Below are 25,865 nucleotides of genomic sequence, written 5' to 3'. Positions count from 1 at the left end.
AATCTAAACTTCCCCTGTTTAAGTTTTAACCCATTACCCTTTGTCCTTGTCCTATTAGCATACAAAGATGTTTTTGTCTCATTTGATTCTCATAAGATTCATCAGGTCTTTTCAAGGAAGACTTCAGATGGCATGTTTCATGCAGTGTGTTTTTTGGTGGCAGCCGTGTACACACCAGTAACTAGAGAATATACTTGCTTGTCAAAATAACCCTTTCAGGTTATGGATGACCGCATAAATTATCTTCCTGTTTCTCATAGCTAAACTAATAATACTTTTTATTTCTACCTTTGAGTCAGTTTCTAAGTAGGAGTAGTTGAAGCATGGCTTAATGTTGTCAGGATATGATAGTTTCTAATAGAAACTTTAGCTTTCAAGGGAACAAAATTCATCTCAATCTACGTTATACTCCAAATGCCATAACTTAAAAAAAAACCAACAAACAACAGTGAGAGATTAAAATCATGAAGGGGGAAAACTCTAGTTGAAAAGTTAAGCATTGTTACTGTATATTCAATATTGGGTAGTGTTGCATTAAAGCCAGACTTCAGCCTTTGTTGTTCAGGTAAAAATGGTACTGTTTTGAAGACAGAGTCTTGGCTGGGCTTTAATATTCAAGTAAGCTGCATTCAAGCATCTATATCTTAGTAAAATTTCTGAAGTCAAAACATTGTGTAGCAGGAAAAAGCTCAAGACACACGCAGTAGATTTTAGATAGAGGACTCCATAACTATTCTTAGGGTAAACTTTAAAGTCAGGAAAGCATTTCAAAATAGTGGTATTTCACAATTTAATACAGTTTTGGTGACATAAGTTGTAGGTCTTGCATTCCTGCTTAATATCAAAGTTAAAAATCAAGAAGGTATATCAGTGACAGAAAAAAATACAAGCATATAATTCAAAACAAAGCCACGTTAGGTCTCCTACAGGTAACTTGATAGCACTAGCTGCTTTCTTTAAACTGATAAACATTGCGCCAAACTGCAGCACGAAATACCTTGCTTGTATGAGTCTCTCCTCAACAGTGTGACTCTTCCCTCTGTATACAGATAGAAAAGACAAACTGAATATGGCAGCCATATTAAAGTTTTATGAGATGAATGTTTGCAGAGCCTTTCTTCCATCAAGTGTGGTGTTAGATATATTTCACTCTCTTTTCTTGTACAAGTAAAGCTTTTTCTCATATATAAAAACCAATATAGTTAAAAAGAAATGCAGTCAAACCTTCAATAAACATCTTAAAACCCCTTTCTCATTCACACTTAGCCAAGATCAAAGCTCTGGACTTAGGTGCATATATACCATATGGAAATAGAATTACTTCATCATCCTTTAACATTTCAGTGCAACTTTCTCACTTTCATCTTTAGAATTTCTTGAGTACTCAAGCCTTGTGCTGTCCATTTCCACAGATGTGAACTTCATACCTTACATATATTTTTATTATGATTATTGTATAAAGTCAGCTCTTTAAGCATACAAAAAAGCCCCACTAAATCCTCCATGCCCACAGGGAACTCTTCAGCTGTGCCTGAATGATTGAGTCCAGCAGTTCTTTTCTGCTCTGGGGTATGGAAATGCATTTTGGATGCTTCCAGTCTGCACAGGGATGAGGTGCAGTAGTGCACCATTCTTTACCAGATCTCTCCTTCTACAGGGAGAAGAAGCTTAGACTTGGCCAAGTGGGTGCCATGGAAGACACCGCCAGATCTTCTGCATGGTCAGGACATCAAGATTCTCTGAAGCTATAAAAAAATATTTTTACCATTTAATTTAAACATGTGTTTTTACCCCTCCCTCCAATTCTACATAGCTGTGTCATTACCCAAATACATCATAGTAGAAGGAAATGTGGCTGAACATGAATTTAAAATGAGACCTTTAACTTAGAGACTGAATGTGACTTTTCTGTGCTTATCTGAGGTAATCTCAAGTGAGATTATTCTTCCTATACACTGTGTCAAGGAACTTGTGCCATGTATACAATTTGGTGTTCCTCAAAAGTATTTTGAAAAGGTGAGAAAGTTTGCAGAAGTGCAGAAAGAATTGTAGGAGTCCTACAAAGCCTCTCTTGTAGTGGGCAAAGTAATCCAGATTGCAAACTGTAACAAAGGCAAGGCTAAGAGTCACTTCATAAGAGTCTGAAGACCTTAGAGGACAGAATTCTGAGAGCAGATACTTCTTTCAGCTTGTAGAAATAGATAAAACTACATTCTGTGGCTGGAAGTTGAAAGTAAGCATGTTCAAAATGAATTCTGAAGTCTTCTTCATGGATCGAGCATACTCTTTAAATCCACAATGCTTTTAGTAAATAGGGGTGAAAGTAGACGGTGCTTGGTGATGCCATTTCCTATGATACGAAATGTTGTGGTCAGACTGAAAAAGCTTCTGAACTTACAGCTCCATTAATATAATTTCTTCTTTTGAAACTGTGCAGTAAGCTCCATAGCTTTTTATTTCTACTTTTTTTGTGTGTGAGAGTTATAGAAAATTAAATGAGATTCCAAAACCGACATTTTAGCAAGTGCGTTTCTCATCTTAGTGTCATAAAACATAAATTTGCTCTGGGTTAAATGAGAAATACACTACTATTTCTCTTTATGATTAAACTCCAGCATTTCGGCAGAAATGGGTATTTCTGAGAATGTTTTTACCATAGAGAATGTAGCAGTCACCTTTCCAAACACATTTTCACAAATATTACCCTGATCTAATATATTGGTCAGGGTCATATATCGATTATCTTGAAATATCATCACCCACTACCATACTGAGCATGTCCCTGTATGATTTCCTATGACAGAAAACTTTTTTTAAAGACTTCAGTATTCTTCACAAATCTTTAAAAGATGGCAGCTGTCCTCCAAGCACCAAGCACTTTATAGGCATATAATGAACTCAAGCAACCAAGCTGTCGTACCCCTATTCTACAAATTTCAGTCAACCTTCAGCTGGGTATTTTATTAGAAATATCTCCTGAGTAAAAAATGAATGAAAAGAATTTAGAAATAATTTCTTCTAAAAAGAAGGGGAGTCCGTAACTAGCGCTGTAATCCTGGACTCAGTATCTAGGTTCAGTTTCTCCTTTTGTACAAGCATTTGCATGGATCCTTGACAAGTTGAGGTTTTTGTTGTGTTTGTTGTTTTGTTTTGTTTAAATTCTCCTTAGCTACATCTGCACTATGTTTCCAAGAAACAAAGCTGTGTTGCACTGCAGACAAATGTCAGTCAGGTTGCCTGACCCATCAGGAGCCTGGGAGACGTAGTGAAGTTCAGTGGAGGTAAAGTGCAGCAGCTGTATCTATTCCCGAGTCTCTTAACTGTTGCTCTACAGGGCTGTGATTGTGAACTACTTCAGGGTCTTAAGTTACCATGGCATTTTAATGTATATTATGTTGATCAGCAAATCACAGGTTTTTGTGGTTTCTCAGAATCACAAAATGGTTGAGGTTGGAAGGGACATCTGGAGGCCATCTTGTACAACTGCTCTGCTCAAGCAGGGCCACCTAGAGCCAGATCCATGTCCAGGCATTTTTTGAATATTTTTAGTAAGGGAAATTCCACAATCTCCCTGGGCAGCCTGTGCTAGTGCTCACAGTGAAAAATGTGTTACTGATGCTCAGAGGGACCCTCTTGTGTTTTAGATTGTGCCTACTGTTTCTGTTTCATACTGTCACCCTCGTAACACTGTGGAAGAGTATTAGTCATCTTACTAGCGTCTTAGAGAGGCAGAACTACAAAAAGGTCATTCTAGATTTTTGTCAGGTCTTTAAGTGTCTTGTTAGAATAAGGACAGTCAAGAAAGATCACTAACAACTATCCTAATACCATGCTGCCAAAATATCCTAAACATACCAATCTGTTTCTAATAAAGTCAGACCATGTCCAGTGTTCAAGTATATATTCTTTACTACTGCCATTGTAAGTGAACGGTTGCATTTTTAATAGCACCTATTTGTCAAGATTCTAAGAGAGAGCAGAATGTGTGAATGTGCTCTACTTTCTGCACTGCAATTTCATTATTTGTTCTGAAATACTAATTGAATACTGGTTGAATCCTATTCTAATCATAAAATATTCTGAGCTCTTTTTACCAGCATTTCTGTGGATGGTCTGGCTGCCTTTCTCTAGAAATAAGCAGATGGTTGTCATTTCAAGGCAATGACCTGTCCTCCAGGTTTTTTTTCGGGGGGGGGGGGAACTAATATGTCTTCTGATATTTATAATGGATTCAAAATGTATTTATTTTTTATATATTTTCTTGTCTCTAGAAAATACAGAGGATATTCTCATGATATATGAACAAGAAGCAGAAGAGTGGGCTCTGTATTTAAAATCACTTTTTGGACACATAGTGAACAAAGGAATCTTACTCTACAACATAGAGACTTCGTCTTTCAAGCAGCAGGAGCTATTCTCTTTACCATCTTATAAATGTAAACTCCTTATCATGTGGACTTCTTAACTGCCTGAATCAAATGAGAAGTTACTTTCTGGAGCGAGTTCTAAGACCTCCAAATAATGTGGTGATCCTACTTTGTGGAGTGGAGAATTCAGAGATACTTTATGAGACACTGACCTTCGATAGAGGCAGCAAAGAGATTTCCACTGATCAGGAACCTGAGGAGTATTTGTCTGTCGTTACTGGAATTATTCAACCAGGTAGTCTAAAAATAAATCACTGTGTATCTAAAAATAAAAATAACTTTGTATGATTATTAGAAGAGTTTTCATAGCTGTATTAATCATTTTCAAGTGAAAAATGTGATTTTCTGGAGAAATTCTATCTCTTCAGCTTGATCCAGCGGTTTGAGTTTGGTGATACATTTGTCATTGAAGTGTGATAAAAACTGTTGTACTCTTAATCAGGCTTCATTTTCACAGGGAAGCAGCTTTGGAAAGTCTAAAAGCTGCCACTGGCACATGTAAACCTTCCACCTTTACTTCATGGTAGGACTGCATCATAGAATCATAGAATAGTTAGGGTTGGAAAGGACCTTAAGATCCTGTTAAGATCTAGTTCCAACACCCCTGCCATGGGCAGGGACTGAAGAGCTGACATACACTTGTTTCTGTTTCCTGAGTTTACAAATCTCAGAAACTGTACAAAACTATTATTTTATGTTTCATCTCTTGTGAAATGGCTTAATGGGACAGTGTATATATCTCCTGAGATAAATCTGACTGTGAAAAATAACTACTGAGTAAGACCCAGGCTTTCATGGCTGGCATCATTTGCTGTGTGACACAAAAAGCTGTAAGGGCAAAAGTTCCCTTCTCTGTTTACCAACCCAAGTAGTAAGTCTGTACTGGAAGGACTGCAACTATCCAGTTTGTATCTGTTTGCACATTCATAGAAACTACAAAAAAAACATTATTGTAAAACTTAGCACTTCCTTGAATGTAAGAAAAACTCCTCTTTTGAGAGTGCGAGGTACTGAAATAGCAAAGTCTCTGCACATCTTTAGTTTAACCCGAACTTCAACTTTGCTAGGCTGCACACATGATGCCAAGAAGTAGCTTTAGAAAGAGAGATACATGGGCCACTTTGAAAAGGTGATGTAAGTTGTGTACTGGTGTCGGTTAGGTGGTTGTGTGTTTTGCTTTCAAGGCATATTTATTACTGTTTCTTTGCAGTTTTTACGTCTCTTACCTCCTCTCAGCTCTTGCAGTTATGTCATTATTTTATCTACTAAGTAGAACATTGTGCTTCTGTCTTTGTTGCAGTTTTCTTGCAAGGTGCTAGTTTTACTGGCAGAAGAGCTTGTGCTTGAGAGACATCCTGCAGTTCAGGAGTTTTAATCAGAAATTAACCTGGTTTTGGATGCAGATGAACAACCAAGAATATTCTTTTGAATACAGGGGTAGAGAGACCCCAGATGAGTCAGGGTAACTGGATGTAGCTGGATGCTCCTGCTGTCTTGTGGCTGAGTAGCCTTAAGGATGCTATAAGGCTTTCAAAGCTGCTGAGAACATGCCTATCTTCAGTCTGGCTGTATCAGATCAGTGTGTTCAAAACTAAGTTTTACACTCCTTCCCAACAATCTCCTTTTCTAACATTTCTTGCTGTTCAGTATTTACTAACCTTTTCCTCATATCTTTTTCTGAGCATGTCTCAGACTTTAAGTTTCGGGGCTAATTACAGTTGCCTAGTTTGGTTTCAGGAGGTAATGTTTGCAGTTTCTGACTGTGTCCATATGTAGCTTCAGACTGAAGTTTCTTGGCAGCCTTTTAGTGGAATGAAAACAGTGGGTCTATACTAAGTGTGTGTGTATGTGTGTGTGTTTGTATAGGAAGGTGCTGAGCCCAGAGACTCATGCACAGGAAATTGCAAACTTTTCTGCAAAGACAGTTTCCTAGAAGACAGATGATGGTTCTTTCCTTAGGTCTGTGCATTCACAAAAATACCTATTGCACATGCCCTTGGGATTTTACTTACCTTGTAACATCAGGTGACAAAGAGGTGCTCAAATGATCTTGTCTTTGGCAGTGGTCAATAGCAACTTCAGGGAAAGGTACAAAGCTGAATTAATCACTAGCTGTTGAGGGCCTCAGTCTCAGTGTGTACATCTTTACCAGGAATGCATAGACTGTGGCTGCAATCAGACAAATTCAGTTATATGAACTAGATCTGGAACTGGGAGTAGTGCTGCTGCACGGTGCTTCAGGGTATAAGCCCTCCTCTGTACATGTAGCTGAGAACTGTCCTGGCCCAGTTTCTTCTGTGCTGATGTGCCCTGGCCTTCAGGCAAGCCAGTTCAGGTCAGTGCTTGCTAGGAGACCTCTGCACTCATTGCTCTGTGTTGCACAGTGGAAGTGCTCCAGGTCTGAGATTTGCTGTGACCTGGGTGTTGGTTTAAGCTCTGAGGAATGAAGGTGTGCATGTCTTGCCAGTATTTACCTTTGCTTACATGGTGACTGCTTGCAGTGTCTGCATTTGATACTCTTGTAGAATCCTGTGAAGTTCCTTATGTTTGTGATATCTGTGGCAGGGACCTTGACAGATTATGCATCTGGGAAAAAGATTTTTCCTTTTTATTTAAAATGGCTTGCTAATGGGCTATTAACTATACTTAGATTATTTTTCCTGTGGAGCAATTTTTTTATGTCTTTCTTCAGGCCTATGCACTCACAAGATTTCCCATTTCTCTTCATATGGATCATCATCTTCTCTTGCTTTTAATTGTTTTCAGTGATTATCTCTTGTCCCTTGCATTTCTGCTTTTGGAGATAGATATTTGCAACTGGAGGTAGTTACTTCAAATGAACTGAATTCCTCCTGTAGTTATTTTTGCTTCAGTACTGATGATGCAGAAAAAAGAACAGGTCTTACCTAATACAAATAGTTTTCCACGACACTGTTTCTACAGTGTGCTGACACTTTTATGAGACTTTCTGATGGGATGTCTCAGTACAGCTCAGGAGTCATAAGTATCCATTAGACTGCTTGCTGTTTTATCAGGTTTCATAGTTTACAGTTTAATAGAACAACTCTTGTCATTTCCACTTATGGTCTTTTCTCTAAGCAGTGGTATCCTTCTTGTTTTTTTGGTGTTTTTTTTTTTTTTGTTTGTTTGTTTTTGTTTTATTTTTCCAAAATACAAAGGGAATCTACTTCTATAAAATTTGATAGTTGAGAACTGCTGAAGAAACCTGCATGTTTCCATTCATTATCTGCTATTCTACTAAAAAGCATGATGAGGTACTTAAAGTAACATAACCCTACTAGAAAACTGTATCCACAGTCTTTGTCAGCTCAGGAAAGATTCTCAGAATGAGTATGTAACTCTTACCTGAGACAGCAGTGTGCCATTAATTTCTGGTTGTTACCTAAAAAGCATTCAGTGTACCTGCACAGTTTTAATCACCAAGGAGAGAAATCACCAAGGAAAGAAAACTGCTTTTGCAACTACTAGTAAGATACAGATGTGGAGTAATGAGACAGTAGCACTCAGTGTTTGTCTCTAATGAGCAAATGTAGAACAGGCTGGGAGTTTAAAATAGGGCTTAATGTAAGCAAGTCTTCAGCCCCCTTCAAATATGGGCTGATTTCCACTGTGCAGGTCACTGGATTCAGAAGTCGCTCGCTCTGTGGGTGTGTTTTTCAGGCCATGAGGCCATCAATTTATAGAGGAGCACCTCAAATGTCATTTAAGTTTTTTTATGAAAAACAAAATAGTCTATATGAATCTATAGCTGAAGTGTGCCACAGTGTAGTTCTCACTTTGTTTTGCTATGTCAATGAGTCCTCTGCAGGGACTTCTGCTAAGATTACTGGATTAAGAAATCTGAGATGTTGTGTTTCTCAATATCCACATAGAATGATTGCTGGGATACCAATGCCATGATGTGGATTTGTAACAGGGATGACTGTCAACAAAAAACTGTGGTTAGTGTCACTAACTTGTTTCATCTGACACATGATCTGGCTTCAAACCAGAAGAGAAACTGAAGTGGCAGCCTGGAGGTGGCAACCATAGATAGGATGTTGAGACTGTCATTCCCTGCTGCTTAAACTGTTTGGATTCTTCTTCTTCTCTTATTTCTGCAAAATGCAGAGATGACTTTACTCATTATGTAATCAGGTTTTTTAACAACTCATGTTTCAATGTGTCTAGCTGGCGGTGACCTGTACCCTCGAATGCATCATGTATGTGATGTTTTCATCTCTTATTTTTGACATTAATTAGATGAAAACTGCTTAAAAAAAACCCTGGGAAAATGAATGCACTGACATGTTAAAGTGAATATTTTCTAGCAGCGTTTAGGACAAGATCATAAAAAGTTTTATTAATAATGAAAGTCAAATTACTAGAACTTAAAAATTACTGCAACAGCATGTACTAATTTAAATGAATGTACTGTGATCTTACTGTTTATTTAGCTTACAATTATTTTGTTTTTAAAATGAATGGGTTTATCATCATTAGTCTGTTCTTTCAAGGTTGCAAATGGACACCATCCAAATTTATGTCTTGTTCATGGCACAACAGTCATCAGTCAGTATTTAGCTGCAGTTGTGAGGCGATTTCTAAAGCTTACAAATAAATTAAGATTTCCAGCAGGTATTTTGAAGCTAGAACTGTAAAATGGCTGTGTGAATCTGTAGTCTTGCATGTCTTTCATATAATGTATTACTGACTTCCATTGGGTTTTGCACTGTGATTACTTGTCACAGTTACTCGTAAGTTATTATTGGAAGGTGTCTAGGGAAGTCCTCTGGAAATGCATTCCTTGTATATTTTTTTGGCACACAAATGTTGTAATTAACAAAATTGCTATTTGTGATTTTACCACAATGTATTTCTGTTGAGTTAGTGCTAGCTTCCTGGAAATATAATAAGATAAGGGTTGTGTTGTTTTCCAGACCAAAATATATTTTAACACCTATCCCTGACAAAGGGAAGTGTAGCACCAATTTAAGTTCATACTAAAAAAAAACCAAACCACAAAAACCAAAAACCCAACATGAAATTGAGATAGCAAAAGAACAATTTTATTATTATTATTATTATTATTATTATTTTATTATTTTATTTTTTGTAAAGCATCACATTTTGCTCTTGGTGGGGTATCTCTGTCCTTACTTAAATGGCTATCAGGACAGAACTCGGTCCAGAAAAAGTTACTTCAAAGTGTTCAAAACTCAGAGTTACAGGTACAAAGTAGGCTGTTAAACTTTATTTAGGGCCCCTGTTCATACATTGATTCCCTTCATTATGTAAGTGCATTCTTACCCCTTTCCCAAGAACCTGTCCTCATTAGTACACAGGATAAGTAGTGCAGTAGTGCTCAGTTAATTAGCAGTTATTTGATACTTTGTTTTGTGTTTGAGTTTGCGGTTGCATTATTTATGTATTGAATGCTATTCAAATCCTGTTGAGAAAACAGAATTATTAATTTCCTAATGTGCTTTCCTGTAGAACTCTTTTCTGTACTGAGTGCTGTTCAAACAGTATTTTATTTTGTCATCATTTTATGTACTAGTATTTAGAAAGGTTAGGGTGAAGCATTTCTTCTACTTCTGATACCACTTTAAAAAATTACTTTTCCTAACACTTCCTAGTATATTTTTTATGCCCACTTGCTTTAATTTCAGATGCGTATGTGGCTGCTCAAATGTCTACAGGTCAGCTGTAGGGTCTTTCACAGAAAATGCAATACAGAACTAATGAGCACTTCTGAAAAGCATATTTTAAAAGCCCTCTAGCTTTTAGTCTCAAAACTTCAGGATGACAACCTGAAATTATCTAAATTCTTTAGAGCAGGAATCAGCTAATATCACTGTGCTTTATCTCACTGGAATCCTCATTCACTGGACTCCTGTTACAAGCGTAAATGAATCAGAATACGGTAAGCACCACCACAAGTCCGTGCCAGAGTAGGTCTACCTTGTGTACTGCCCACAGTACAGAGCAGTTTAAAAGAAAGGTGAAAGGAATAGTCAATAATATGGTACAGAGAAGGACTGGGTTTGAGTGATTTTATGCAACCTTAATAAAGCCATTGTAAAGCAATCACTTTGCCAGGTGATTCTTCTCATCCTAGCCTTGGTGTCTTCACCTAGTGACTCTTTATAGTCTTGATCCCTTGTAGTAAGATTGGTTATTCACTTCTGGAGCACCCAGCAATATACATAATCAGGATCCCACAAATATTGTACAACAGCATGCTTGTTGAGTTAGCTGAATCTCACAACATGGAGCTCAAGCAGGCCTTTTATGTCAGTGTTACCGCAGATGTGCAAAAAACAGGTGATAATTTGATCTAGCATAATGAGTGACATAGGCAGGTATTGCATAACATGGCAAAAAGTCTCATGACAGTTACTAAGCCATCAAAATAATTTCAACAAATTGTAACTGACAGAGTCTTCTAATATCTGACCAGTACTTTACATAATGTGGCCATTGCTTTTTTTGACCTGGTACGGGAAATTCTTTAGGCAAATTTATTGTATTATCAAAAACACCACCCTGCATACTTGTCTTATAATCCAGACCCCAATGCCTGCATCCATTTTTCTGGATATTATTCCATTCCCATGCCTTTTGCTCAGCTCCTATCCCGTTGTTTGCTGTATTGACTTTCAGGGACACTTCTAAGAAGTTCAGACTTCTTACCTACTGTAGTGAATAGAAAAGACTAGTCATGAGGATGTTTACTAAAAAGGGATAAGTACAATTCCATCTAAAGAGCTCTCTTGGCTTGTTCCTCTTCACTAGCCCTTTTTCCTTTTTCTTTTTTTTTTTTTTTTGTTTCCTATCTGCAAAACTGTAACTTTAAAATAGCTTCGTCTTACATTTAGCACAGCATACAGAATTTCATTAAAAAAAGAAAGTGGAAAGCATTGTCATAGTACTTGTTTATTTCGGAGGTTTTACAATGTCTGTTCATTTGTTTTCCAAACTTTGTTTGATTTTGACATTTTTTCTTCTCTCTCTCCCCCTGCCCCCAGCTTGATTTCTAATGCTAAGGTGCTTCTTAGAGCAAATTAAACATTCTGTGAAACAGTCAAGCATGATAGCACTGGTCACTGTCATCAGAATTGATGACCAGTTAAAGATATTTCCAAGTATATACCATTAAAAAATTACTCTTTTTTCCTAGGTAAGCCACAGAATGAAAATCCTGGAGACTCTTTGTCTGACATCTATGAAGTCCTTCTTGCAGACGGTGAGTTGAATTCCCCTTGCATTTACTCAAATAAAACCAGTACTCGTAAGAAAATAAATTTAATTTGCTGAAACCTTGTCAGATATGAAGGGCAATAAACTAATCTCACCATGGCGTATGGTTGCATAGAGAAAATGCCTTATCTGAAACATTCACCCACATACCTATACCCACACATTCTTGTGAGGAGTGTGAAAAAGGGGAAGAGATTCAACAGGAACGTTTCCTTTTTCCTTTAATTTCAGAGTAGGGAAAAAGGAAGATATAAAGAGCTTTCTTTTTCTGTTCCCAGCATGAGTTTTGCTTGTAGTAAAGACAGCTGATTTGAAATTTCAGATAGACCAGTCCCACTCATATACTTACAGCGTCATTCATTGGCAGCCAGTGATTGGGAGAAGCCCTGCACCAGGACTCCAGCACTTGTTGACATTTTCCATTCTGGTTTATTAATATTTGTGAAAGACCAATTACTAGGGCAAACAGGCTGGCAAAATATCCACTTACTTTTAGTAAACAGCCACATGACATGTTTGCTATCCCCAGTTCTTACTTAAACAATTTTATTTCTGGTCTGACACTGTTGTGAAGTGACTGGCTAACAGTACATGCTTGCTGATGGATGGAGAAGAATGTGTAAGTCATTCTGGAATTTCAGACATAGCAGTTCTGTGATGCTGGACTCTGAGGTTGCTGGCTTTGTGTGTCTGTTCTGCTCGCAAGGCTTAAGGGCAGAAGGATACTGCAAGCTCACTAGCTCTTCCTCACTGGCACAAATTCAACGTACATGTCAGTGATGTATGGAGTTTATGATTTTAGTTTATTCAGTTAATTTCAAGAAACACACATCAACCTGTGTGCCTTTAAATGCTTGTCATTCCCTCTTAGCTTTGGTTCCCAGATTGATCTTGGAGCATGTTGATTGTATTCCTTTCAGGTAAAACTAAAAGGAAAAGTGCATTCAGGGAGCTCAGTGGGTACACTTCAGACACTAAAATGTGTGCACTCTACAGGTCCAGACCAAAACTAGCTAGAAATATACCTCTTTGAAAGGTGTATAGTGTGGAAGGGGGTATATATCACCAACCACTTCTCTATTATATCTTCTTCTGTTAGTCTTCCCTCCTTTCTGACAGGGGCTGTTGGTGACTCTCTGGGCATCTTGGGTGTACTCAAGCAGAAAGCTGCTGTAAAGCTCCACTGTTTTGATACTACAGATCTATTGTCAGAGTTTCTAAGGATGTCTCTTTCATTCATGTGTTGAATGTACCATGGGCCAGTGCATTGAAGAAGTTTGTTGGTTTAACTGCTCAAATGAGTACAGAGGAGGGCCACGAAAATGCTCAGAGGGCTGGAGCACCTCTCCTGTGAAGACAGGCTGAGAGAGTTGGGCTTGTTCAGCCTGGAGAAGAGAAGGTTCACCTTACAACAGTCTTTCAGAACCTAAGCAGGGCCTACGGGAAATCTGGAGAGGGACTTTTTACAAGGGCATGCAGTGATAGGACAAGGGGGAATGGCTTTAAACTCACAGAGGGGAGATTCAGGTCAGACATTAGAAATAAATTCTTTTCTGTAAGGGTGGTGGGACACTGGAACAGGTTGCCCAGAGAAGCTGTGACAGTCCCATCCTTGGAAGTGTTCAAGGTCAGGCTGGATGGGGCTTTGAGAAACCATGGCAGGGGGGTTGGAAGTAAATGATCTTTAAGGTCCCTTCCAACACAAACCATTATATGATTCTATAAAGAAGGCTTTTTGTCATTACTGACTAATCATCCAGGTGCTCAGTAGGGTGGCATCACTGTTCCTCTGATTCATGATTGTGATGTCCAAAAAACTGAGACAGTAAAAGAGGAAATGGTCACAGAAAACAGGGTCTTAAGAAAAGAAAGGACTGGGGAGATATTCCTGCAAGGTACTCCTGCTTTAAACCCTGACTCCTTTTATATGAATCCTTTTTTGCTTCTATATGAGCACTTCAAGAGCAGTCCAAGTTTCCCATCAGCTAAATAGTTGATGTTGTAATAAAGCAAATTGAAGATTTTTTTGGATAAGAATGTCTTGCATTAAAAGCAAAAATGTCACCTGAAATCTTTGCTGAAGTTGTGTGGACCACAGTTCTCATTCAGTTTCTGGCAGTAATCTTGATTGTACTGCTTACATGTAGCCTCTGTGAGTTAGTGCTGCCTAGTTATTGCTGAGAGGCCCAAGAAATGAAATAATTGCAGTTTCCAAGGTTCAGCATGTCAGTCTTTACAAAGCCAAGAAGGTCAAAGTGGCAGCTGCAAATAAGCCAGTGTTCTTGCCCCGCAGAAAGTAGGTGAATCATCAGGTAACCAGATAGGATTTGGATGAATTGTGAAAAAAATGTTTCCAGGAACTCTTTCTTGTCTTTGCTTCTTTCTAATAAGAAGGAATTGTATGTAGAGATAAATTGTATGTATGACACAGAACTGTCAGAAGTCATAAACCAAGACAGGATTTTTGCTAGAACTGCATAAATTTACAGAAGCACTTTCTGTTCTGTGGAGAATGGCATGCTGAAAGATGAAGTTTATTTTGAGTATGAGTATGTTATACAAAAGAAGGGATAAGCTAAGAGAAGATGGAATTTAGACTTGAACTTGAATGAAAGTTGAAGAGATCAGAAGTATAAAGCTAAATAAGAAACCTAAATGAGAAGACTAAAGAAACAAGGGTGGAAAGAGCAGCAAGTGTATGACAGGACATTAAATACAAACTATATCCAGTAAAGCAAACATAGCTGGGGAATGAGCAAGTGCTAACAATCAATAAGATGTGATTGATTAAAGTGAATTGTGAAAGGCCTTGAGGGAAAAGGTCAGGCAGTGAGTTTGAAAATGGACGAACAGTATGATCCTTTGGGGAAATATGAGCTACAAGCAGCTGTGAAGACAATTGATTTGATGATGAGTGATGGAAAAAACCCAGTTTTGAAATGCTAACCATCATGATACAAATGCATGAGCACTCATTCCTCTAGGTGGTAACTAAACAAGCCACTCACAAATATAGTTGTGTTTACTGTATTTCTGGTTTCCATATAAGAAAAGTGGATTTACTTTTATTACTAGAAAGCTGTATTTTGAGAAATTTCCTCAAGAAATTTTCTGCTTCCCAAAACCAGCATTTTTTTATAATTTGCAAAGTTTGGAAAACTGAAGCAATCTCACTCAGATATGCATATGCAGCTGTGAACCACACAGATAGAATGTGAGTGCATTATTGAGGAATTGGCATTCGTTATTTTCCCTGCAAAATAGACCTAACCTCAAATTCAAACACAGTTAGGTGATATGCAGCTTCAGAAAAGGCTGTTCCCCTTCTGTGAAACAGCTTTGTCTGTTTTTAATATTTACCATTAAGGCTGGTATCCTAGCACTAATTCACGGAACCAATTAGCGATGGGTAAATTGCAGCACAAAAAGTTGATTTTCAAAGTGTAATAGCTGTCTACCTGTTGAGGCTACCTGCAGACATCTTTTGGTCTTGCTCAGAGGCCTCATCAAACTAACATATATGTGCATACTGTGCTACCTGTATCCTTTACCAAACTGAACTGGAGAAAGGCCAGCGCTTGGTAACAAGATAGGTGGCAGCTCTTTTGCAGATAAAGAAGAGCAGTCAGAGTAACCTCTACTGTGCTATTCTTATAATGCTATCTGAAAATGTGCCTGTTCTTGGATTAAAGGGTGGTTTCTTAAAAGAGAAAGACCTCAGGTTACTCTTCATAATCCTAATAAAAGAAAAATAATCATGAGTTAGAAAACAAGCGTGTTTTTCAGATGTGTCTAGAAATATCCCTCTTGATTGTGTTACTGAGAAAGCAGCATACCTTTTAGCCCGGTTTAAGGGTCAATAGACTGTAGCTATTTCAAACCAAAGGTGGGAGTAAATTGCAAAGCAGCCCGTCCCCCAGTGAGTCAGTCTTGCTGACAACTGACTTTTTTTCCCCCTTCTTTAATATCAAATGTGTCTGGCATGAGTCTTTCTGCTGACAGCAGCTGTGGTAGCATGGCGCAGGGAGACATGTGGTCTCTTAGATAGGCAAGTCTGAGGTAATTTAGAGCTGTACATACAGCAGCACCACAAATTTCATCCAGGCACTGATAACAGCCCTGTGCAGGTATTGGAGCTCTACTGTGAGACTATGATTTACTATTTGGTAAATGAGCTGCAGCTAGCTTCTGTTACCAGATTGATTTGAGGGATACCATAACATGGAGTATATTGTCTTGTGTTGGTAAGCATTTTGATACTGTTAATGACATGTAGCCTGTATTCTGAGTAGAGCAAAGGCTGAGAATGACAGCTAACAGTATCTCTCCACCTAACCTCTCCCAAAGCAGTTGCTAAAGGACTTTTCAGTTGTGTTAAAGTTCATGAGCTTCCAGCCACACCATTTCTTTTGAACTTTGATGACAGCAAAGAACATTCTTCATCAAGAGAATTGCTTGATATGGCCAAGAAGAGGAAGTCTGACTAAATACTAGTAGCTCTTGAGGGTGAGATCTATAAAAACTTAAACCCTTATTCAGCTGAAATGTGAACTTTTGGCCTGCTTGCCAGGTGTGTTTCCCTGAACAACGACTTGACTCTAAAATATTCCACTCTAGCTATGTTCTTTTATATCGATGTAATTCAAAATGTAGCCATGTGCTACTTCTGTGTCCAAGCACAGTCTGCAGTTTGTGCCAGGCCAATTATAAGAGGCTTGAATTGTACTTTAGAGATAAAAGAGCCATTGGGCAGCTGCTGCTAGCCCCTTTGGAATAATAAGGAAGTTGTGAGACCGTTTTATCAAACAAACAAGTTTTGGAGGTCTGTTCACAATCCTGGATGCCTCTGCTATCAGTCCTTTTGTCTTCCTTGGTAATTTGAGTCAGCCGCAGGAGGATGACCTGTCTCTGTTGTTACAGCACATCTCAGATTTAGGGCAATGTTTAGTGCTGTATAATTCTTCACTGAAACACAGAGGTGAGAGATGTGTGTGCTGATACCACAAAGAAGTGAAACAAAAATGCCAGTGTTCTTACTGTGGTAGAACTTCAGTAACTCTGAAGTGGATATATGGACTCTTTAATAAAACATTAGGCTTTAATAACTGAGAACTGCTGGTACACACAGAGGGCCAGACATCATTTTGCTTTTCACTGGAGAAGAGGCAGGATGAAACTATGCATAATGTAGAAACTGGAAATAACTGGCTGCTTAGCACTGAAATGACCTCAGGCAGGTCGTTATTATTTCCAAAATAATCAGTGTGCCTAATAGTTTAGAAACTCTTTGGGACAGTCTTACTATGTGTCTAAAGCTTAGCTGAATGCTCATATTATTAGTGCTGCTGCAGCTGAAAATAATTTTATTACCATAAAAATAATAACATGAGTTGATATATAGTAAAAGATAAGCTTACTCCCAAAAAGATCCTAAATGTGTGTGCATCCTAACCAAAGCACTGGTTGCTGAGCTGACGTCAAGCCACAGACCAGTTAGGCAGTAGTTGTCATAGCCTTAGGTTGTCTCTAAATATACACTTAAAATCAAAGTATATATATCAACAAATGCCTACAGTTTCATGTAAATTATTTCTTGAAGATTATTGATAAGTTCATGGTAAATCGTTTTTTGCTGTTTTGGGGTTATTTGAAGGCAGGATTTTTTGGTTTTACTGTCATATCCAATATAGCTGCACATAATAAGACTTTTATATTGCATTTGGATGCTTTTATGATGACTCCATTAGGCTACAATTATGTCAGAGTGGTAAATTGTTGTGTATAAAAATATACCAATAACATAAGAACAGGTGTGTACACACCTTCACAATCAAATCAGTCTTTGCCTACTCATATATAGCAATGCAGAAAAGAATAGATGGGGGGAAGGTTCTAGGGATTGCTCTGTTATGAGAGATAAATAGATGTGAATGACAATTGCAGCACCATCAGTTGCTAGGATGACAGAAACACCAACTCCAAATACTCAGAAAAGGAAAAACTGTTCTTCATAGCTTTTACAGGAGCTGTCAAATTGACACTAATTTGCAAGAAAAATTGTTCACCATAAATAAAGTAACAGAAACATTTTGGAGACATAGGCAAAATAGGCCAACTCACAGAAAGCTACTGTTTTTGACAAGAGAGCTCAACCATGCAGGAGAAACTGGGACTCAGAATGCTTTTGAGAAAAAGATAACTGTCAATGTATTTGCAAAAGATAGATGATTCAGCACAAGGAGAAGCACTGTTTAAAGCTTGTTCAATAATGAATATGCTTACTTCGGTCTGAAATTTATTCATGATAGAAAACAAAAGAAATTAAGATTTAAGTCAGATGTTTATACAAGTGTGTATTTAATAGTTTTCTGTGATTTTTAGAAACTTTTCCATTCCTAAGCCCTCTTTCACCATCAGTAGAAGAAAAGTTTTCAACAGAGCGGAAAAGGGAATTTGCTTTGAAATCCTATCTTACAAAGGGGATTATGGTAAAGATGAATAAATCCCATGTGCAAGTTGAGGAAAAAGGTTCATTGAATGAAGCCCAGTGTGGTGGATGTTTTCTACCTCTCTGTTCCTCACAGTATTTTTCAGGTCATTTACTATAAACTGCAATTTATGCAGTTAAAGGCTGCCTTTCAATTCCACTGCACTTTGCTGAGTTCATACAGCATTTACAGATACAGATTCTTTAAAAGGTTTACATTTTATAAATGTCTGTGATAATCTCATTATGATTGCAGGAAGACTGTGTTGTGCATGGCTTTTCATGATTTTTCCACATTGAAGGTTAATTGTTTGGTTGTCATTGGTTTTGGGGGTGTTGTTTTTTTTGTTTGTTTGTTTGTTTGTTTGTTTGTTTTTTGCCTGTATGGCTCTACATTCATCCACAGCTCTGCAGAGCACTCACACGTGTGTTTGGCTTTAAGCTTTTGAATTGCAAGGAAGTCACTTGTGGACAAGCACCTTTTCAATTATACCTCACAGAGTGCAATGGGAAGATCTCTGCTTTTACCTCACATTGTGCTGGGGAGTGTTACATGGAATGACTCCTGCACTTGAATAATCAGCCAGATTTAGCCTATGTGTTCTTCCCTGTAATAATTTTTATTTTAATCTTTGACACTGGAATGCACTGCCTTTTTTTTTTTTCATGTGGTAAGCTGGTCACATGTGCTTTATTACCTTTCCGTTCCCTGTCATCTGCCTAACCTGATTTGCCCTTATTTCTCATCCTTTTTTATGTTGTGTTGATCCAGGGATAAACAAGGACCTTTTTTGTAACGCAGTTTCAGTTCTTCAGCTATCGTTGCTTTAGGAAGACTTGAGTAAGAACTGAAATTTGTGAAGCTAGTGGGCATTTTGCTTTCTTAAAACCAGATATATATTTCAGCTGTGAGATTCATTCCATGGGTAGCCTTAGAAAACACATAAATCTTTCATAAGTTTGTTTATGCTATTTTTAGTACCCCAAATCTGTCATGTACATTGTTGACTCAAAACATGTAGCAAGTACCAAATAATCAAAGACAGAGACAATTTATGATTCTAATGTAGGCTGCAAAGGGGATAGCTAAAGAGTGTATTTGAAAAGTTAGAATTTGGAGGTGGGGGAGAGGTTGGATGTGGCATGAAAGTTGTTCAGAAGCCAGGATGAGAAATTAATTGTTGAATCCACAAGAGACTAGAGAGGCTCCATTAAAATTTCTCAGTTTATATGAAGGAATGCAATTTCAAAGTAATTTCATTAATTCAGTTTAAAATGTTAAATTGAAAGCAATAATGCGTTCCAAAAGGTTTTGTGTAAAATATATCAAATTGATGTATTGAATTTACATGAATTAAGAGAGAACATTGAAGGAAAATTGAAAGCATCAGCACTGTGCCCAATTAAATGAATATCTGTTACAGTAAATGTGTGTAATGTTTTATTATGTAAATACAAATTTAAATTTTAGATCAGCCCTTTCAGTGTGGCCATCTGCAGTAGATACTTATCAAAAGTAAGCCTACAAAAGTAACCTGATGGAAATGGAGGATTACCCTCTATAATAGATGATAACTCCCAGTAGGTATGCCCTGAATACTCAAGGGAAAATTATCTCATAGATTTTCTTTTCTTTTTACCTTCCAGCTCATAGTGCTGTCTAAGCATCATTAGGTATAGTTAATAATTTGTTATACCTCAGTCCTTCAAAAAACAGTCTAGTTTTATCCATCCGTTATTTAATCGTTACTGCTGCACGAATAGGTCACCATTATATAAAATGTTAAAAGAACAGATTCACCAAGCAACAAATACCTTTTAATAAATTTTCTCTTAGATATTCCAGCATTATAATGATGTTCCTTTTTGTTTCTTTTAAGCTAGTCTTCACCTACATTTGTAAATTTTTGTTAAATGATCATTTTTCAGAAAGCCTTGGCAATTAATGGAGATTCTAGCTATGCCTTCAGGTTGAAAGCAAGACTGTAAGGAGGATTCAGAGTGAAGATATCCAAAATCTAAGTGTTCAAAAGACCTGTACCTCAGGTTACCCCTTCTGCCCACATTAAACAAATATTTTCTGTACATTGCTATATTTGTGTTACTAGAATTTCATTACTACAGTATTAAATCCTTAATGAGCTACATTGTTTTAGATAATGCCACCAAGACAAGGCTACCTTAATCTCTGGTGTATTGCTCATTCAGCATTGACACCACTTCAGGTGGTTGTTTTACATTCTACATTTTAGGACAGACAGAGTGCAACTGTTGGTAGGAATCTGAGTGCTAGATGTTGGGGCTCTGGATTTTGGTTGTTAAATATATAGTAATGATAATATAGATCCCTGTTAATCCTGAACAGCTCTACATGGCTTTTATTGATTGTTAGGTAGACCTGACATTTAGTGAAATAAGTCTTGCTTGATGGTTTTTAGCTAATAAGTTGCTAACCACTTTTACAGTCAACAAGGGAATCCCTCATTTTCTTAAATACCTAACTCTTTGATGTAAGAGTCACATTTCTTAGTCATTTGATTATACTTTAGGGCTGTGAAATTCCAATACTGACTGGGTTGATGTCCTAATATTGTAATTACACATCATGAGGCATAATAAAAACATTAAAATGAAATTAATGTGGGAGGAAAATATCATAGTTCAAAACAACTTGTTATCACTAGCATTGACCTTCTTGGTAGATTAATTATTTGGGACATTAAAAGGTGGAAATAACCACTGTCATCTTTGATAAGCAGTGTGCAGGCTGTAGAAATAAAGTTGTCATGAACTTCATATAGATTAGAATGCATCTACAGGATTATTGAAGAATGATCACTGACAGGAAGCCGACATTAGAGAATCTACTGCCTACCAGATTTGCTATCCAGTCCTCTTATTTTGTCAATCTGATAATGAAATATTTCTTGTCTTTGCAATACTCCTTTGCTTAAAGTGGGGTATAAAAAATTTCAGAAGCAGCATGTATCTCACATGAGTTGTTTCTGAAGTAAATTCTATGTGCTTAAGATTTATGAGTGACTTAAAATATGAGCAGATAAAACATAATATTCCCAAAGTATGTGCTATGGGCATACAGTATTCTGTTTTCTTAAGCAAGGGTTCATGCCTTCCTTTTTCTGAAGGGTGGTGCTAAATAAAGTCTAGTCTTCACAGAGATGATCAGAGAAATTAATGCATTTATTTTTTGAGTTGGATTAGCTAAACTGCATCCAACTGTGGGTAGGTTCTCATTCAAAATCAAAATAGCCTTTGTTTAGTGTAGCCTGTTTAACTTTCAAATTAAATTAAAGCAAATGGAATTAAAACTGCTTCAATTCAATGATGTATGTCTACAGAAAGGCTCAGTATAATTTTACCAATGTGCACTGAATTCACAGCTGAAATTCAGAATTAGTTTACCTTGAAGGCAGGAGAATATAAGCATGACTAGTTTGGGAAATTTCTGCTAGCTGGTGATGAACACTGAATCTGCCCTCCCTAGATGTTCAAAGAAACTTCAGCTTCCTCAGTGAAACATGGGCAAAAGCTGCCTTTCCCTTTCTTTCCTTGTTCTGAGATTTCTCTAACAATCAAGGCACAGTTCTGCAAAAAAAAAAAGAAAAAAGTTTAACTCAGATAAATCAGACTTAGCATACCCAAGTTTCTGTACTACTTTCACTGGCATAACTTCACTTAGCAGGCATATTTATTATATAAGTTTATTGAATCTATGCCTTTGTAAGAAAGGCAAGGTTGGTAAGGAAAGGGAGCATTCTATATCAGAGGAAGTGGTACATATGGGAGAAATAAAGTCAAGCAACAAGTGAGAAAGCTAATTGTAAATTACCAATACTGAATAGAATGAATTCCATGCTGCTTAAGAGCACTGTGTGGTTTGTGTACCTCAGTCACTTAGGCACTTTTGCAAAAAAACTGAAAATGTACTTGTTTGAGCAAAGCCAAATTGCTACTGTTCTGCGTTCTGCCCATCACTAATTTATATTAATATTCTACATCAATTTAAGAGGAAAAGATGCGCCTGAAAAGTTATTTGTGTCCTTGAATGTAATTGACTGTGAGTGTTCCATAATTTACAGTAATATAAGATACTGTTGAAGTCTCTCTGGATATTTTCTCACCAGCCAGTCAAGATTTTTTAACTCTGTGCTGCTTGGAATGATACCATTACTCTAAGTAGGTGACTGCAATATGTTGGTAATCCTGTGTGATTAAGAGCTGCTGCAGTCCTTTGGGATGGGTAGCAAGAGCATTTTGTAGAGGGTAATAGAATGTCTGGAAAGGAGTAGTAATGATAGAGCTGAGAAGTAGCAGGTGTGAAGGATGGCTTTTTTAAAACACAGGCTTAGTCAGAGCTCTGCAGATGCAGTTGTCAATTCTTTTATGTTTCCTCATTAAAATCCTGTGATATGGTGAAGGATTCAGTATGGTTCTTGGGCCTTTACTGGTACAGCAAAACAGAAAAGAAACTTGTTGCTAGCTGTCTGCATGCCTGGCATAGCATTTCCAAATTGAGAATATGCTACACAAAAAATGCATGCCTTCAGTCCATCGTTTTGTCTGTGAAGGAAGGCAAAGATGATTGAGTCTCTGTCAAGGAAATCTGTGTCTACTGTCATAGTTACCTGTCGCAGGTGTCACTGCCTGCACATAATTCCTTCCTCTAGACAGATGGGCTGATGCTGTACATGGATAGCATGTTCTTGTTTATATATAGGGAAAGCAAGAGTGGTAAAAATCACAGTTAATCCCAGCATATGAGAGATTGCTCTTCTGAGACTACAAAACTGGCTTATCTCTTTGACCTCGTTGGTCATGACAGCTTTGGTCTAAAGGCTGTGACCCTTTTGATTTCAGTAGGGCAAAGCATATGAGCAGAGCCTGTCCACAAAGTTACAGGCTGCAGGATCAGAACTTCAGAAGCAAGCTGAAGCTCTTTATCAAAGGGGGAAACCTCACTACATGAAAAGGAATTTTGCCAGGCTTTTATGAGGTACCCTTAATACGATTCCAAATGCCATATCAGCAGTATGTTGGAAACCACACCATTGCCATGTTTTGTTGTTCTGGGATTATTAACAATGTCCTTATTTCACATTATTTATTTCAGATCACAAGACTAGCTCTGATGCTAACTTGTCAGATGTCAGGAGAGCATCAGAAAAGACAGACCTCATTTTTAAAACAGAGATACTTTCTGAAACATTAGAAGCTAACAAGCAGTTGATATTGGTGCTTCCAGGAAGAATATCATGTGAGGTGAGGTTTTCAGATGCGAAAATCTTTGGGATAACAGTCAATGTTGTTCTCTTCCTGCTGCAATCTCATTCTTACTGTAACAGTTTTGAAAAATAGCAGATAAGGGGCCAAAATGAGAGTACATTGAGATTGCAGTGGGATTTATTTTGCCTTTGGGTCACATCCATACTGCAGCCAAAAGATTTACAAATAAAGTAGCTCTGATACAGCCTCTGTGGGATTTTATCTCTGCTAGAATCATTTGGAAGCTTGGGCAGAGATATTACTGTCGTGTTTAGAAGTTTAGAAGAAGCATGTAGTTAGGGACTTCTGTGGAGATGTGGAGTGTCTTGGCAAGAATCCATGATGGGAATATGGGTACATGCATATGTGCCCATACCATAGGTTACACAAGTGCTTGCTTTTGTGACCATAAACCTTGTCTGCTTTGAAATGAAATCAGAAATATTTATATATGCATATCTGTATGCATATCTAATGAACACGAATGTTCATATGTGTTTGTTTTTAATTGGAGTTGCTGTGAGAAAATAAGTAAAACATAAACAGAGGAAGTACAATATCCAGCACTCTATTCCTTTATAAAAATGAGTGGCCACGGTCAGATAAGGAGATTGCAGTGTACATGGAATATCACGTATTTTGCTTGTTACCTATCTTTCAAAGATGACTTATGCATGTGTGGTGGTTTAGACCCAGCCAGTAACTCAGCACCATGCAGCCATTTGCTCACACCCCCACCATTTTCCCACATCCCCAGGGCATGGTGGGGAGGAGAACCAAAAGCATGTAAACCCCACAAGTTGAAATAAGAACAATTTAGTAACTAAACCAAAGTAAAATATGGCAATAATAGAAAAAATACCAACAATAACAATAGTAATAAAAATAGGAAACAACAAGAGAAAAAATGAAAGCTCAGAGAACACAACTGATGTTCAGTACAGTTGCTCACCACCTGCTGACTGATGCCCAGCCTGACTCAAGTAGTAATCTGCCCTTCTGTGTAACTCCCCCCAGTTTGTAAACTGGACATGATGTCCTGTTGTATGGAATATCCCTCAGGCTAGTCTGGTCAGGTGTCCTGATTCTCTTCTCTCTTGGCCTCTTGTGCCCCCTCCTCAGGGTAAGCATTACTTAGCAACAACTAAAACATCTGTGTATTATTGACATTGTTCTCGGACTGAAGCCAAAACACACCACTGAACCAGCTACTGGGAAGATAATACTGCTACAGCTGAAACCAAGACAGCACATAGTTTTCCTGTTGAGATCACTTGAGCTCTAAGGGAGTAATATTCCCTCTGGTTCAGAAGGCAGTAGAGGGGTATCATCTCACATTACCTGCTGTTTCTGTCTTTACTGTCAGTTCACTGTAAGAGTGTGAGTGAGTATTTTAGGTTCCTATTGTCAGGCTGAATGTCATTCTTGTAGACTATAAAGTAGAATGGCCTTAGAAAATGTAACAATTCACCTACATATTAATTTAAAATACTGTTTTAAACTACTGTTAGGTAAGCTGAGTTTAAAATACTACATTAATTGTGCCATTTATATCAGTAAAATGATAAAGGAGAGCACTGAGATGGCATCATGGTTTGGTATTATGATTTTTCTGTATGAAGCTGTTGGTAAAGGACCTTTCCTTCCAATTTCTGTTTTCATTTGCATTTTACACTTTCAGTATAATTTGCTGAAGGACTTAGGGGAACATATGTTAATTTTATAGCCCTGGTGAAATATTCATTTTGTTGAAAGATGAAATAGATGATGAAACTTTAGAATTCAATTCATAGCAGATAATCAATGAATTAGGACACAGCTAGCCTCTTGGACTAAGAAGATCAAGTACATGAAAGCCTTAGGTAAGAAAAACATTTTTTACCTTTAAGTAAATAGGAAACTTTGGACTCCCTTCACTTTTTCTGATCAGTAATTTTATTTCTCACTATTTGTAGGTGTTTCCTGTACATGGGTTTTGCACACAGAACATTTATTAATAATGCAGAGGAGCAAGGCCTTGTGATTTATGGGAAATGAGGTTCTCTTAGATTGTTTTTGTGTGGTTAAATGGCAGGTGGCAGTCTTAAAATGTCATTGATTACTCACAGAGTAACAGTCTTCAAAATCACTGCCATAAAATGCAAAGCTAATATTCTTATTACTCCATTACTAAAATGTTTCATTTCATATTTAATGCAGTAAATTTGACTATATTCCTCTCAAATTCTTACTGATACAGGAAATAATTTATTTTCTTTGTTCATGTCCATGCGTTTCTCTGTATCACTCAGCTCTGATGGTTTCTAATGATTTTTTTTTCCCAACTGCTCCAGCCATAACTAGTTGCCAACAGTTTCAGCTATTTAACAATAGTTTCTCTTAGGAGATCTCTGCAGATTTAACAG

General features: G+C 37.5%; 1 protein-coding gene across 1 annotated transcript in view; it reads left to right on the top strand.

The window, feature by feature from the left end:
• The window catches only part of BANK1 (B cell scaffold protein with ankyrin repeats 1), a 139,960-nt gene that overhangs the window by 16,460 nt on the left and 97,635 nt on the right, over window positions 1–25,865 (top strand). The window contains 7 exon segments of the mRNA XM_061360909.1: window positions 4,272–4,443; window positions 4,445–4,662; window positions 11,611–11,676; window positions 23,309–23,457; window positions 23,736–23,737; window positions 25,187–25,239; window positions 25,242–25,322. Of these exon segments, the coding sequence (XP_061216893.1) occupies window positions 4,272–4,443; window positions 4,445–4,662; window positions 11,611–11,676; window positions 23,309–23,457; window positions 23,736–23,737; window positions 25,187–25,239; window positions 25,242–25,322 (741 nt within the window).

This window comes from Neopsephotus bourkii, unplaced genomic scaffold (genome assembly GCF_033783945.1).
Source record: "Neopsephotus bourkii isolate Nb327-2 ecotype Australia unplaced genomic scaffold, CSIRO-AGI_Nbou_v1 NB_1037, whole genome shotgun sequence".
Classification (NCBI taxonomy): Eukaryota; Metazoa; Chordata; class Aves; order Psittaciformes; family Psittacidae; genus Neopsephotus; species Neopsephotus bourkii.
Note: the sequence above shows the minus strand (reverse complement) of the source record. Positions and strands in the feature narration are given on the sequence as shown.